This window comes from Anomaloglossus baeobatrachus, chromosome 5 (genome assembly GCF_048569485.1).
Source record: "Anomaloglossus baeobatrachus isolate aAnoBae1 chromosome 5, aAnoBae1.hap1, whole genome shotgun sequence".
NCBI lineage: Eukaryota > Metazoa > Chordata > Amphibia > Anura > Aromobatidae > Anomaloglossus > Anomaloglossus baeobatrachus.
This window is the reverse complement of record NC_134357.1, coordinates 55428991-55445584: the sequence shown is the minus strand read 5'-3', so window position 1 is coordinate 55445584 and position 16594 is coordinate 55428991. Positions and strand designations below refer to the sequence as shown.

Sequence of the window (16594 nt, the reverse complement as noted above, 5' to 3'; positions counted from 1 at the left end):
GCTCCTCAGTTACTAGGTGGCAGACGTTGGTCTGGGCCTGGTAGGAGCTGGAACCCCGGTCGCAGGGGATCGTGTCAAGGGGCACGAAACTGCCGAGCAGGGCAGCCGGCGGCCTAGAGCCATCTCCGGGCAGGGGCCAGGGCATGGCGGATTACGTGGACCCTAGGCCGGGAAGTAGCTTCAAGCGTCCTGGTAATTTACCCGACGAGGGCGAAGACTTCATGATTCATCCTCCACTCGCTCCAAAATCGGGGTACTAGTGCAACGAGGGGGATAGGACTTTCCCAATACACAGTCCAGAAAATGCCAAGCGTGAACCCTGAGAGCAAGCTCATTCCGTTAGCCATAATGGTGAGCGGGACCTGACTAGTTTTACACAACAGGGACCAACCAGTAAAGAAAGTGCCAAGGAAAAGGTCACAGACTAACAAGCAACACCATCGGGCACGGGATCCCAGCGTGCTCCCTCCCTGCTACAGCGGTGCTAAGAATTCCGGTTTACAAGTTGTCGGTGTCAGCGTTATTGGACTGAGTGAGTATGCAGTGACCCTTTCCTCCCCAACCGTGCTCCCCTCTCACCGCCACCATGCCCCTTGGCACTTCCCCCTACCCACGGAGGCGTTAAACACCTGGCTGCCATTCCATCGCCATCGGGCGCTCTCAACAGCAGCGGTGGTATTCTACCTTACCACACACCGTGGGTGGCGTCATGAACTCTAACCACAAAATCCCCTGTAAATACCCCCTTTTATTTCGAGTGTCCGCGCGACCCCTCCCGAGTCCGGAGACCCTTCGAGCCACCGCAGATCCGGATCCGAGCAGCAGCCCGGCTGCTGGTGCTGGGGTGGTACATAAAGGCCACTTTACACGCTACGATTTATCTGACGATATGTCGCTGGGGTCACGGAATTCGTGATGCACATCTGGCCTCGTTAGCGACATCGTTGCGTGTGGCACCTACGAGCGACCGCTAATGATCCAAAAAGTGGCACAAATCGTTGATTGTTGACACGTCGTTCATTTTCATAATATCATTGCTCGTGCTGGACGCAGGTTGTTCGTCGTTCCTGAGGCAGCATACATCGCTATGTGTGACACCCCAGGAATGACGAACAACAGCGTTCCCGCGTGCTCCGGCAACGAGGTGGGAGTGACGTTAATGCGGCTGCTCTCCGCCCCTCCACTTCTACTGGTCGCCCGCTGTGTAACATCGCTGTGACGCCGCATGAACCTCCCCCTTAAACAAGAGATTGTTCGCCACCCACAGCAACGTCATTAGGAAGGTATGTTGGTGTGATGCGTACCAGCGAGATTATTCGCCACAGCAGCGATTTGCCCTTGACACACGCACGATGGGTGCGATCGCTAGCGACATCGCTAGCGATGTCGCAGCGTGTAAAGCGGCCTTTATGCTTAGTATAAGAAGTCTGTGGCGCCCAACCAGTGCCATGCAAACTTCCTCCTATCTACTTGGATCCCTGGAACCTCTTCTAATTAGTTGGCACAATTCAAAGAAATGCATGCCTCACGCTACAAAACTTAGCAAGTAATAGGGCTATAAATCAGAGGAGAATATTGGGAACTAGCAGAAAGGTAGAGATTTGTCTTCGACTTCTGATGTGGCCACTCCATAATCTTTATCAGCATTGCATTTTAATTTCCCTTAAATATGTGTAGGAAGATAAAATTGAAACGTAGAAAAACCTAATGAGGGATAGAAAGTTTTTTCAGTCAGGGGTAACAGTATGTTGACTATATACATGCACAATGTAATCATTCAAGGGGTTCTAAAAGAATTAGATAAAGTGGAGTCCCTGATATAATTCAAGCTGTAGCCCAACCTAGTCATCTGTCAGGACAAACTGCAGACTGAAGACATACAGATCCCAAGACCTGTATCTCAATTGACAAAAGCTGTATCACCCGTTCCTCAGTCAGCAGCTGAAAGCAAAGCTGTGATGTGGGAAGAAAATGTTTTAACCCATGCAGTGCTTGGCAAGCAGACTCCTCTATCAGTCTGACAACTTTATAACAGTACACAGAGACTAACTGCATCCAAATATAAAACAAAGAGTGAGAAGTATGAACCTGGAGATAACCCTCTTTGTGCTTAGTGAGGAATAGATATATTTCTTCACATATGACAACCAGGCTCTTGATGCCGACTGAGGTATGTGTGATACAGCTCTTGTGATTTTGTGACACAGGTCTCAGGAGCTGTATGTCTTCAGCCTGCAGTCTGTCCTGACATGTGTTACTGCAGTTTGAATTATGCCAGGGACACCATTTTATCTAATTCTCAGAGAACCTCTTTAATACCACCATATAGTGATCGGATACTTATTGTACAAAGGTGATTAAGTAGTATTTGTTATGCTCGTATACATTCACACAAGGGCAAAAGGGGAAATAATGCCTAAATCACTGAAATCGCACCTGCACCTTGCTGGTTCCTGTACAGACTTGAAACCGAATCTACACAGCATCTTTATGGTTACAGCTCAGATCAGAATATCCCTAGCCGCACAAGTCGAAACACAGAATCAAGCAAGGCTGCCTGAAAGGCCGTCGGAATCTTTGTCATTTCTCCTCAGGTGATGACAACACACAACTAGCCAAACAAACGTAAAAGTGCAGTGGTAGACCAAAACTGAAAGTGAGTAAACATATAACATGAGCACAATTGGACAAAGGAGTAATAATAAATGCAAGCAAAGAAACCGATTACCAACCTAATAGAAAACAGAAGGAAGGTGAAGGAAAGACAAATGGGACAACACAGGGTAAATACCAAACAGGTCTATGTCTAATACCAGGCAAAATTTCAAGCAGCAAACCTGGATCTCCTTAGTAGTAGTCCTAAGGCTATGTCCGCACTTTCTTTTTTACATGCTTTATACCTGCTTTTTTGCTGCTTTTTCAACTGCAGCGTTTAATGCCAAAATGGTTGTGTTCTGCTTTTCAAGCAAAGTCTATGGGAATTTGGGTTTCTTGTCCGCACTATGCAGTTCAAACTGCAGCCTTTTTGTTGCAGAACTTTGGTCAAAAACTCAGCTTTGCAGTGCAAAACCCAAATGGCAAAAACAATTCACATGTGAATTGTTTTTGCCATTTGTGTTTTGCACTGCAAAGCTGAGTTTTTGACCAAAGTTCTGCAACAAAAAGGCTGCAGTTTGAACTGCATAGTGCGGGCAAGAAACCCAAATTCCCATAGACTTTGCTTCAAAAGCAGAACACAACCATTTTGGCATTAAACGCTGCAGTTGAAAAAGCAGCAAAAAAGCAGGTAAAAAACAAAGTGCGGACATAGCCTAACAGAAATATAGCCATCATTTAATGCTGTAAACAGGAAAGTATTTATAGCCCCACCTGGGACATGATTGGACAGACACAAGGAGCAAGTCATAACACCTGTGACCACAACCCAAAGGAATGACAGCAAAGGTAAAAGCAAATCAGGATTTTAACAGATAGCACAAGGAAACAGACTCTGGAGTAAATGGTCACAGGATCAAATAATGAGACATGACAGTATTATTATATTGCAGACATTGCAAGAGGATAAAATACTCATCAGGTGCATGTAGCATAAGTAGCAATTAAAAAACATCTATGCTGACCTATATTTTGTAGTCATACTTTGATTGACTTTACCAGAACATTTTAAAGACTCCTCATGAAAAGGGAAGATTTCCCAAGATGCTGGAAGAGTCCGCTAATTTCCCAGGCCCTGCTAGAATCTCCTTAAATGCAGTGAGTCTAGGTTTCTTGTGCCCTGTTGTACTATGGAGATGGAAAACAAGTTGTGGAGGTGGCAAATAAGAAATGGGGAAAGACTTTATGTGGATGTAGTCTTCAAAATGAAAAGTAGACATGGTAGAGAACGATCAGAGGTGCGCGGTACACAATACTCGCCAATACATCCACTGCCAGCCATATAACCTTGTCAAGTATAGCTTTACAGATATTTTATATATACAGTTAGGTCCAGAAATATTTGGACAGTGACACAATTTTCGCGAGTTGGGCTCTGCATGCCACCACATTGGATTTGAAATGAAACCTCTACAACAGAATTCAAGTGCAGAGTGTAACGTTTAATTTGAAGGTTTGAACAAAAATATCTGATAGAAATTGTAGGAATTGCACACATTTCTTTACAAACACTCCACATTTTAGGAGGTCAAAAGTAATTGGACAAATAAACCAAACCCAAACAAAATATTTTTATTTTCAATATTTTGTTGCGAATCCTTTGGAGGCAATCACTGCCTTAAGTCTGGAACCCATGGACATCACCAAACGCTGGGTTTCCTCCTTCTTAATGCTTTACCAGGCCTTTACAGCCGCAGCCTTTAGGTCTTCCTTGTTTGTGGGTCTTTCCGTCTTAAGTCTAGATTTGAGCAACTGAAATGCATGCTCAATTGGGTTAAGATCTGGTGATTGACTTGGCCATTGCAGAATGTTCCACTTTTTTGCACTCATGAATACCTGGGTAGCTTTGGCTGTATGCTTGGGGTCATTGTCCATCTGTACTATGAAGCGCCGTCCGATCAACTTTGCGGCATTTGGCTGAATCTGGGCTGAAAGTATATCCCGGTACACTTCAGAATTCATCCGGCTACTCTTGTCTGCTGTTATGTCATCAATAAACACAAGTGACCCAGTGCCATTGAAAGCCATGCATGCTCATGCCATCACGTTGCCTCCACCATGTTTTACAGAGGATGTGGTGTGCCTTGGATCATGTGCCGTTCCCTTTCTTCTCCAAACTTTTTTCTTCCCATCATTCTGGTACAGGTTGATCTTTGTCTCATCTGTCCATAGAATACTTTTCCAGAACTGAGCTGGCTTCATGAGGTGTTTTTCAGCAAATTTAACTCTGGCCTGTCTATTTTTGGAATTGATGAATGGTTTGCATCTAGATGTGAACCCTTTGTATTTACTTTCATGGAGTCTTCTCTTTACTGTTGACTTAGAGACAGATACACCTACTTCACTGAGAGTGTTCTGGACTTCAGTTGATGTTGTGAACGGGTTCTTCTTCACCAAAGAAAGTATGCGGCGATCATCCACCACTGTTGTCATCCGTGGACGCCCAGGCCTTTTTGAGTTCCCAAGCTCACCAGTCAATTCCTTTTTTCTCAGAATGTACCCGACTGTTGATTTTGCTACTCCAAGCATGTCTGCTATCTCTCTGATGGATTTTTTTCTTTTTTTTTCAGCCTCAGGATGTTCTGCTTCACCTCAATTGAGAGTTCCTTAGACTGCATGTTGTCTGGTCACAGCAACAGCTTCCAAATGCAAAACCACACACCTGTAATCAACCCCAGACCTATTAACGACTTCATTGATTACAGGTTAACGAGGGAGACGCCTTCAGAGTTAATTGCAGCCCTTAGAGTCCCTTGTCCAATTACTTTTGGTCCCTTTAAAATGAGGAGGCTATGCATTACAGAGCTATGATTCCTAAACCCTTTCTCCAATTTGGATGTGAAAACTCTCATATTGCAGCTGGGAGTGTGCACTTTCAGCCCATATTATATATATAATTGTATTTCTGAACATGTTTTTGTAAACAGCTAAAATAACAAAACTTGTGTCACTGTCCAAATATTTCTGGCCCTGACTGTATATATATATATATATATATATATATATATATGTATCTATACATATATATCTATATGTATATATATATATATATATATATATATATATATATATGTATATATATATATATATATATATATATATATATATATATGTATCTATACATATATATATGTATATATATATATATATGTATATATATATATATATATATATATATATATATTGTACTCTAGAATGTGTTTTCTTAGGACTCTACATGTTGTTGATCCTCTGTTATTTCTCTGGAAATATAAGTAACAGCTTTAGCTCTGTACTTGATATTTGTTTCAGTGCAAAGTCTATATGTATGCCAAACCATATTTATACATCTGAAAGATCATAAAACAAAAATAAAGCTCCGATTACACTAATCAAATGGCAGCACCTAAAGGGAAGTGACAGCCAACCAGCAATCAAAAATATCTTTTGTTGTCTTATGTCAAACATATTAAGTAAACATCCGCAATTCCGAAAGAAAAGCGTCCAGGAAGACAAAATGGCAAAAATTAATATTTACGTTTATTAAAGGGAACCTGTCAGGTGTAATATGCACCCAGATCCAAGAGCAGTTCTGGGTACATATTGCTAGTCCCTGCCGTAGGCTGGGGCCACACGGGGATTACTGCGATCCCCTCGCATGACACTCGGCTCACACTGGCAGTACAGCAGAGCAGAGTGTCATGGGAGTGTGCCTGTGACTGAGATCCGATCGTGCGAGCGGACCTCAGCTGCGGGGGGTGGGCCGTCACTGAGGAGAGGAGGGGCGGACTGGCGCTGCGGAGGGGCGGGCCGGCATGGAGGAGGGGAGGGATTTCTCTCCCTCTCTCCTCCGTAGCCGGCTATTGCCATTCTCGCACTGCACTCGCGGTACACCGGTGTACCGCGAGTGCAGTGCGATTTTTCTCTCGCACCATAGACTTGAATGGGTGCGAGAGAAACAATGATCGCATTACAATTGCGCATGCTGCTATTGTTTTCTCTGTCCGATTTATCGCACTCCACTCGCACCGTTTTTCTCGCCGTGTGTCTTAGGCCTAATCGTCCCTGTATCTAGTAGCATAGATTAAGAAATATATAGAAAACGTATTTCTAAAGATACTTTATTATATGCTAATGAAGCCAGGGACTAGTTGCAAGTCGGCCCCTTTAGCATGTAAGCACGCCTCTGTGGGGTGCTAATGAATGTGCAGCGTCAGAGGATGATCCCACTCACCTCTCTGCTGCCATCACGTCTGACTCCTGGATTTCGGCTCTATGCACATGATCCTGGACCTTTGATTATGCGGAACTAACGCCCTTGCGACTAGTCCCTGGCCTCATTAGCATATCATATGGGATCTTTAGAAATACTTTTTCTACAGATCTCTTTTATCTATGCTACTAGATGGTGGGACAGTTAGGCAGGGATTAGAAATATACACCCAGAACTGCTCGTGGTTCTGGGTGCATATTGCGCCTGACAGGTTCACTTTAAACTACAATTTTGTAATAATGATCTACCCCTCCATCATTTGCTGTAGCTGCAAGGGATCACATATGTTAGTGTATTGAATGTAGTGACATACTCATTGGTCAACATCTTCACCTGGCACCACGTAATGGCTTTTCCAATTTGTATTTGGAAGTCAATTTTCTCACTACTAGTCTATGGAAGTCAGACTGAGGTTGCAAAGCTTTGCACCATAGACTTACATTGAGAATATTTTTTTAAAGAAAAGTTACCTCTACTTTGCAACACAACCATTGCATGATATGACACTCACAACTGCAGTCATGTTGTACCAGAGCGGGGCTGAAAATGAGGGAAGGTGGCTACCAGTGACTACATACATTACACTCATATATAGGATCCCTAACAAAGGGATTAAAAAAAAAATAAAAAATGTTGTAGGGATACTTTAATATTTGTGTTATGCCTTATGTCCATAGCTCTCAATAGGTCAAAGAAATTCAAAGAAGTGCAAGCACTCGATACAAAACTGGTCTTTATTCAAGTAAGTTCAAGAAGAACGCGTTTCAGCCCATCCTAAAAGTTCATCAACTTAGTGCTTCTTTGAATTTCTTTACTTATTTTTCCACGTGCACCACCCCTATGACTGAAGTGCCGATCACTTTGGATTTGTTACATGCCTTTAGGTCAAAGTCTCTTCATCTTGAGATCATGAACTGCAGCCCTTACATCCTGCAGTAATTAGTTGATATTTTTTTTTTAAATAGAATTCCATGTTCCCTTAACGTTTGCAAGGCTACCATGATCTGTGGCATCAAAGTAGTTCCCCACCATGTATCTCAGTTGGCATAAATTTGCTTTTCTTTGTTTCTCTTCCAAAGCTGTCATGGAGGAGTATGGATGGAACAGCTCCTAGACTGACCCTAAAACTGGGGCCCCTGCACTGTCCCTTAACTTGAGGGTAGACTTGATAGTCGTCAGGCTTGAGCCTCCAACATGGCCCTGTCTCCTGTTCAAGCCCAGATACTACTACCCCCCGCTCAGGGAGTGGGCTGGAGACCCAGTAACCAAAAACCCACAAAAAATCATAGACAAGTGTAAACATAAACTTGTGCACATTGCAGTCAATCACAAAGGATGAACAATATGTGAACTGGGGAGTACTGCAAAAAGGGTAGGAGATAAGTACACAACTGGAGGACTCACACACCACGCTGAATCGTAACCTGTTTATCAGCATAGAACTGGATAACTACAGGAACCAGGAAGCAAAAAGCTATATACTCTGTTGCAGAATCCAGAACCTTATAAAGGCTGGAGATGGTGATCAGCAGCCTGAGCTCCCAGCAGCTGATCACAGGCCAGCAGAAATTAACTCTTACTGCAGTGGAGAGCAGAGAAGCCAGAACCAGCCTACAGCCATTAAAAGGCTGTGCAACTAAAGAATCCCAGACAGTTTGTCGGACTCTGCAATGTGAACAGAATCCGACGCTGCCATGATACACAGCAAGTGCAACGCAGAACACCGCACAACAAAAGCATTGTGCTTTCATGCCAATTGTGATGTTATCATCTGTTCATTTTCTCAAACACATTGTGGAACAACCAGGTTTCTTATGTCAAGAAATGATGTGATATTTTTGGGTATCTTGTTTTTGTTTAGTATTTTTCCAATAACAGACTTGTTGACCGATGTTTCAGAATTTTTGTAAAGTCTCGCCTGTTTCAGTGTTACATTTTGGTTTCATTGAGTTCAACTACACAGCCACTTTGATACCCATTGTTACAAATGAACTAAAGTTTAAAAACAAGCCAGACGCAGGATGAAAGTCAACAACAATTTACGTCAAATTTGACAGAGAGACGAGTGGCTTTGTGATGAGCGATAAACGGTTTTCTGAATTTACTAAATTTGAAGGTCACAGGTATCAATGAAAAACTAAGATGTTCATGTTAAAGCAGATCTGTTGAGCTAGAGGCTCCGTAATGAAGTGGTATAGAGAAAAGACCTGCCTTGTCCCCCTACGTATCTTAAATCACCACTCAAGGTTTTTTTTATTATTTCAACACTGGAGTGGTGCTTTAAATCTAATTCCCCTGTCCCCAGTCTTATACTTATCCTCCGTTGCCTTCATCTGTTCTCAGCGCCGCTACAGTCAGTTTTGGGCAGTTTTTAAGCTGCTGGCAGCTCCAATGGTTCATGAAGCGCATGACGGAATTCACAATTCAATGCAACTCTATGAGAGCCTTGATCTGGCTCTCATAGAGTTGCATTGAGAGCTTATGACGTAACATCTGACTTCCGGACAGTCAGAAGTTACGGTCACAAGATGGCGCCGCAGGACCGGAGGTGAAAAGGTGAAGATGCTGGAGGTTGAGTGCAAGACTGGGGTAGGGGACTTAGATTTAAGGTGCACCACTCTGGTCTTGGAAAAAAAAACCTGAAAACCGCTGGAGTGCTGCTTTAAACTATAAAGACAGCTGATCCAATAATTTAACCAGAGCAAGAATATAAAATTTGGACAGCAAATAAGAAGGGTACCCCAAATCCCATATATTTAGCCACTAATTGTAAGTATTCCCACATACAAAGTCAAACGTCTGGTGTATATTAAGGCTTAATAACACTGTCTTTTGTGAGCAGTAGCATGTGAAATCAGGTTGGTTGGTAACTTCTTGTTACCTATTGTGATGGTGCGATATTGTGGGTCATGTACCATTTTGTGTGGTTTCATGTTTTGGGCGTGATGGTCTGCATATTCGATGTATTGTTTATCCTATCTGCAGGGTTATAGCTTCTTGAAGCGCTTCTGTCCAGAGGTGTGGGGGAGGGGGCCTGGAATCCACCTAACCTCTTTGCTTACCTGGGGAGAGGAGGCAGTCTGTTTGAGAACTTGAAGAGAGAAGGATGAAGATTGATCCTCTGGGCTGAAGGTGTGGCTCCTCAGAGAGACCTGGAAATTTATTGCTTACTGGTCCCTGGTAGCTCAGGCCCAGATCTCTGGCTCTCTCCTTGAGACTGGATGCGGTCCAGTTTCTGTACTCACTCTGTGAGTTGATCTCCATTAGCCTGCACTCTGTTGATCCCACCGCTGCCACCAGTTGTGATGGGGTCCTTCTCCCATATCACATAACCAACAGAGCGAGAGATAGCGCTACAATCCAATAAGCATTTATTCCAAGCAAATAAAATGGTCCATAACATAATCCACCAAACAGAGGGTAAAAATAGTAAAGAAGCACGAATATAGTCCAGTAAGCAATAAGTGTCCAGGTCTCTCTGAGGAGCTGCACCTTCAGTCCAGAGGATCAATATTCGTCCTTCTCTCTTCAAGTTCTCAAACAGACTGCCTCCTCTCCCCAGGTTAGCAAAGAGGTTAGGTGGATTCCAGCCCCCCTCCCCCACACCTAGGGACAAAAGCGCTTCAAGAAGCTAAGAAGCTATAACCCTGCAGATAGGATAAACAATACATCGAATAGGCAGATCACCACTCCCAAAACATGAAACCAGACAAAATGGTAGATGACCCACAATATCCCACCATCACACCTATGTGTAGTCTGGCAGGCATGAAGACAGTTTGTTCTGTGGATACTATCATGACATACTATTCTGTTTTGCTAACATGGGCGACAACTTTATTTTATGTTTTTCTTTCCTTTAAGATAGGGGTTTTCCAGCTCTTCCAGGTGTTGCAGGACCTATGGGCTCACCTAATGTATTGAATACAGTCATAACACAAGTGGAATCAGCAACAGAAGAGCAAAAGGAACCTGAAAAAGTCAGAGCATATTTTCCCGAGACCTGGATTTGGGAACTTGTTGCTCTCGGGTAAGTTGTAGACTGACAGTTCTAAGGAAATGTGATTTTAGGAAGATATCAGATTGTAAAAAAAATTAAAGGAAAATCACAAAACTGTAAAATACTTTGAAAAAAAAATCACAACATTTTCACTCAATATGGAATTGCGTACAATTTTTACAACTTTTGGCATTTTCTTGACCGTTTTAACAGAGCTGGGGTTGAATGTCACAGCTCGTCTAAATCAAGCCAAGTTGTGGCGCTCCTTATGCCAGAAACCTTCCTCTGGTCCCTGACTGGAGTAAGAAACGTGTTGACGTACATGGAGGTGCACACCACTTCTCAGACAGAGGTGTCCTTCTTAATGAATTGGGAGCATCTGATTCCAGCACACCTCCTCATCAAGAGCAGCGTGAACATTGCCAGTCTTGATGAATCAGGCGGGGGGGTCATAATGTTTTGCATCTTTATTTCTTTATTTCTTTGTCGCTCCATTGGGAGACCCAGACAATTAGGGTGTATAGCTTCTGCCTCCGGAGGCCACACAAAGTATTACACTTTAAAAAGTGTAACCCCTCCCCTCTGCCTATACACCCTCCCGTGCATCACGGGCTCCTCAGTTTTATGCTTTGTGTGGAAGGAGGCACACATCCACTCATGCATTCTCATTTTAGTTATGTCGGTTGGAAGAAAAGTGGGCCCCCACGGGGCCCCCGGCATGTTCCCTTCTCACCCCACTACGTCGGCGGTGCTGTTAAGGTTGAGGTACCCATTGTGGGTACAAAGGCCGGAGCCTCATGCCGTCTCCTTCACCATCCCTTAGCGGCTCTGGGAGAAGTGGGATCCTGAGCGGTCATCCATTCACTGGGACCGTGCTCCCTCCGCAGCCCCTGTGAGAATCTGTCGGACAGGAGTTTATTTATCCTCAGGGACCGGGCCCTGCATCACTAAGGTACTCTGTATCCCCATGGGGGATGTGCATGGAGCGCCTTCATCCCGGACGCTGCAGCAGCTGCTTATTTGTGACGGCCGGCGGACTTCCGCGCCGACCGCACCTGTTTGTCGGCCGCGGTCTTAAATTTAGTCCCCGGCTTCAATTGCGGCCTAGTAGCAAAACTCCCGCCCCCGGGCCTGTCTATCAGGGGTAAGGGCGGGACTGCCGACCTGACGTCGGTTGTGAGGGCCGGAGCATCCTGTATGTTTCCTTCCCCCTCACTGATCACTGTGGGGACTCCAGATTCCCGCACTTTTCTAGCGCCGCCCACGGCCCCACTCCTCCCCAGAGAGCTCCGGCAGCCATTTTTTTGGCATTCTGCCTGTGGAGGATTTCCAGGAAAGAGCTCTGCAACGCTGGGAGACCTAAGGCAGGGAATCTGGAGGACACACACTCCGCTTTTTAGCGGTCGGTAAGCCACACCGGTCACCCGGTGCTGGTCCCCTCAGGGTGCCGGAATAGTTACTATATATATATTATATATTTCTGTTTGGTCGGGCTGTATACCCTTTCCCATATACCCTCAGTGATCACTCTCCTAGGAGACAACAGCATGTCGTCCACAAGGAGCAAGGGTGCTAAGGCACAGAGTTTTTTTGCGTCCTGTACCTCTTGTGCGGCTATGTTACCTGCGGGTTCCACCTACCCACACTGTGAGCAATGCTCAACCCCTGTTTTACTTGCTCAGCCGGAGCCTCGGTCACTAGTGGGCCCCTCGGCTCAGGCAGACCCCCCTGCTTCCCCTGTCCAGGCGGCAGGGACAGAGTTTGCAGTTTTTGCTGAAAAACTATCTGAATCACTCTCACAATCCATGGCTCAGTCTATGGACAAATGGTCTGCCAAGCTGCTTGAAGCTTTGCAGTCCAGACCGGTCCTTCCACAGGCCCCGGGCCCTGTTGGATCTTCACCTCCAGGCCCCTCTCTGTCCGCACCGCAGCACGTTCCCAGGGGGTCCCTAGGTCTCATGTGGAGGACTCCGGCCCGGACCACAGTCCCAGACCGGCTAAGCAGGCCCGCTGGGAATCTTCCCCGACTTCTTCACGCTGCTCGGGTTCCCAGCTTGAGGACTCTCTGGAGGACGAGGCGGACGTCGCAGCTCAGGGCTCTGACCCTGACGTTGCTCTCAATCTTGATACACCTGAAGGGGACGCCATAGTAAATGACCTTATCTCGTCCATCAACCAGGTGTTAGATATATCTCCCCCACCGCCACCTGTAGAGGAGTCGACTTCTCAGCAGGAGAAACACCAGTTTCGGTTCCCTAAACGTACGCGGAGTGCGTTTTTCGATCACTCTAACTTCAGAGATGCTGTCCAGAAGCCCAGAGCGGTTCCGGACAAGCGCTTTACTAAGCGCCTTACTGACACACGTTACCCCTTCCCCTCTGACGTAGTTAAGGGTTGGGCTCAATGTCCCAAGGTGGATCCCCCAGTCTCTACATTGGCGGCTAGATCTGTGGTATCGGTTGCAGATGGCTCATCGCTAAAGGATGCCACTGACAGGCAGATAGAGCTCCTGGTGAAGTCCATCTATGAGGCCACGGGCGCGTGTTTTGCCCCGGCCTTTGCAGCCGTGTGGGCACTCCAAGCTATCTCAGCTTGTCTGGCTGAGATTAATGCTGTCACACGCAATTCTGCTCCGCAAGTTGCGTCTTTGACTTCTCAAGCGTCAGCTTTTTCTTCCTACGCCATGAACGCAGTCCTAGACTCTGCTAGCCGTACAGCTGTGGCATCCGCTAACTCTGTGGCAGTCCGCAGGGCCATGTGGCTGCGCGAATGGAAGGCAGACTCGGCTTCCAAGAGGTTCTTAACCGGTTTGCCGTTTTCTGGCGACCGCTTGTTTGGCGAACGATTGGATGAGATTATTAAGGAATCCAAGGGAAAGGACTCCTCCTTACCCCAGTCCAAACCGAAGAGACCTCAGCAACGGAAAATACAATCGAGGTTTCGGTCCTTTCGTCCCTCCGCCAAGGCCCAATCCTCTTCGTCCAGCAGGCCGGAGAAAGGCCAGAGGAACTCCTATGCGTGGTGGTCCAAGTCACGCCCCCAAAAGGCCGCAGGAGGCACTGCTTCCAAGGCGGCCTCCTCATGACTCTCGGCATCCCCGAACCGCATCCTCGGTCGGTGGCAGGCTCTCCCGCTTTTGCGACGCCTGGTGGCCACATGTTCAAGACCGATGGGTGAGAGACATTCTGTCTCACGGTTACAGGATAGAGTTCAGCTCTTGTCCCCCGACTCGTTTCTTCAGAACCTCTCCGCCCCCCGAGCGAGCCGATGCACTTTTTCAGGCGGTGAACGCTCTGAAGACAGAAGGAGTTGTGATCCCTGTTCCCCCCCAGGAACATGGTCGCGGCTTTTACTCCAACTTGTTTGTGGTGCCAAAGAAGGACGGCTCGTTCCGTCCCGTTCTGGACCTCAAACTACTCAACAGACATGTGAGCACCAGACGGTTTCGGATGGAATCTCTCCGCTTGGTCATCGCTTCAATGTCACAAGGAGACTTCCTAGCATCGATCGACATCAAGGATGCTTATCTCCATGTGCCGATCGCACCCGAACATCAACGCTTTTTGCGTTTCGCCATCGGGGACGAACACCTTCAGTTCGTGGCTTTGCCTTTCGGCCTGGCGACAGCCCCAAGGGTGTTCACCAAGGTCATGGCATCTGTTGTGGCGGTCCTACACTCTCAGGGCCACTCGGTGATTCCCTACTTAGACGATCTTCTGGTCAGGGCACCCTCTCAGATGGCGTGTCAAAACAGCCTTTCCGTCGCTCTGGCGACTCTCCAGCAGTTCGGGTGGATCATCAACTTCCCAAAATCCAAGTTGACACCGACCCAATCACTGATGTACCTTGGGATGGAGTTTCATACTCAGTCGGCAGTAGTCATGCTGCCGCTGGACAAACAGCTTTCGCTGCAGGCAGGGGTGCAATCTCTTCTTCGGGGTCAATCACACCCCTTGAGGCGCCTCATGCACTTCCTGGGGAAGATGGTGGCAGCGATGGAGGCAGTGCCCTTCGCGCAATTCCATCTGCGGCCACTCCAGTGGGACATTCTCCGCAAATGGGACAGGAGGTCGACTTCCCTCGACAGGAACGTCTCTCTTTCCCTTGCAACCAAGACGTCACTTCAGTGGTGGCTCCTTCCCAACTCTCTGTCGCAGGGAAAATCCTTCCTACCCCCCACCTGGGCTGTGGTCACCACGGACGCGAGCCTGTCAGGGTGGGGGGCGGTTTTTCTTCACCACAGGGCTCAGGGAACCTGGACTCCGATAGTCATCCCTTCAGATCAATATTCTGGAGATAAGGGCGGTGTATCTAGCCCTATTGGCCTTTCATCGGTGGCTGGAGGGCAGGCAGATCCGGATCCAGTCGGACAACGCCACTGCCGTCGCATACATCAACCACCAAGGCGGCACTCGCAGTCGTCTGGCCTTCCAGGAAGTCCGGCGGATTCTGCAGTGGGTGGAAGACACAGGCTACACCATCTCCGCAGTTCACATCCCGGGCGTAGAAAACTGGGAAGCAGATTTTCTCAGTCGACAGGGCATGGACGCGGGGGAATGGTCTCTTCACCCAGACGTGTTTCGAGAGATCTGTCGCCGCTGGGGAACGCCGGACGTCGATCTCATGGCGTCACGGCACAACAACAAAGTCCCGGCATTCATGGCCCGGTCTCAAGATCACAGAGCTCTGGCGGCGGACGCGTTAGTTCAGGATTGGTCGCAGTTTCGACTGCGCTATGTATTTCCTCCTCTGGCGATGCTGCCCAGAGTGCTGCGCAAAATCAGGTCCGACTGTCGTCGCGCCATTCTCGTCGCCCCAGATTGGCCGAGGCGGTCGTGGTACCCGGATCTGTGGCATCTCACGGTGGGTCAACCGTGGGCGCTCCCAGACCGCCCAGACTTGCTGTCACAAGGGCCGTTTTTCCATCTGAATTCTGCGGCCCTCAACCTGACTGTGTGGCCATTGAGTCCTGGCTCCTAGCGTCCTCAGGGTTATCTCAAGATGTCTTTGCCACATAGTCCCACCTTACAAGCGTCCGTTGGAACCCTGGGACCTTAACAGGGTGCTAACGGCTCTTCAGAAACCACCTTTCGAGCCGCTGCGGGATGTCTCTTTATCACGTCTTTCGCAGAAGGTGGCATTTCTAGTGGCAGTTACATCGCTCCGTAGAGTGTCGGAGCTGGCAGCGCTGTCATGCAAAGCCCCCTTCCTGGTTTTTCACCAGGATAAGGTGGTTCTGCGTCCGGTCCCGGAATTTCTCCCTAAGGTGGTATCCCCTTTTCATCTCAATCAGGATATCTCCTTACCTTCATTTTGCCCTCATCCAATTCACCAGTGTGAAAAGGATTTGCACTCTTTGGATCTAGTGAGAGCACTCCGACTCTACGTGTCTCGCACGGCGCCCCTGCGCTGTTCAGATGCGCTCTTTGTCCTTGTCGCTGGCCAGCGTAAGGGTTCGCAGGCTTCCAAGTCAACCTTGGCTCGGTGGATCAAGGAACCGATTCTCGAAGCCTACCGTTCTTCTGGGCTTCCGCTTCCTTCAGGGCTGAAAGCCCATTCTACCAGAGCCGTGGGTGCGTCCTGGGCATTGCGGCACCGGGCTACGGCTCAGCAGGTGTGTCAGGCGGCTACCTGGTCTAGTCTGCACACTTTCACGAAACACTATCAGGTGCATACTTATGCTTCGG

At 47.3% G+C, this 16594-nt stretch overlaps 1 protein-coding gene across 1 annotated transcript in view; it reads left to right on the top strand.

Annotated features, from left to right (window-relative positions):
• LOC142312618 (alpha-2-macroglobulin-like) overlaps window positions 1-16594 on the top strand; it is a 105249-nt gene that overhangs the window by 33410 nt on the left and 55245 nt on the right. Inside the window, exon 18 of the mRNA XM_075351612.1 lies at window positions 10772-10937. Coding sequence (XP_075207727.1) covers window positions 10772-10937 — 166 coding nt within the window. The remainder of the gene's footprint in view (window positions 1-10771; window positions 10938-16594) is intronic.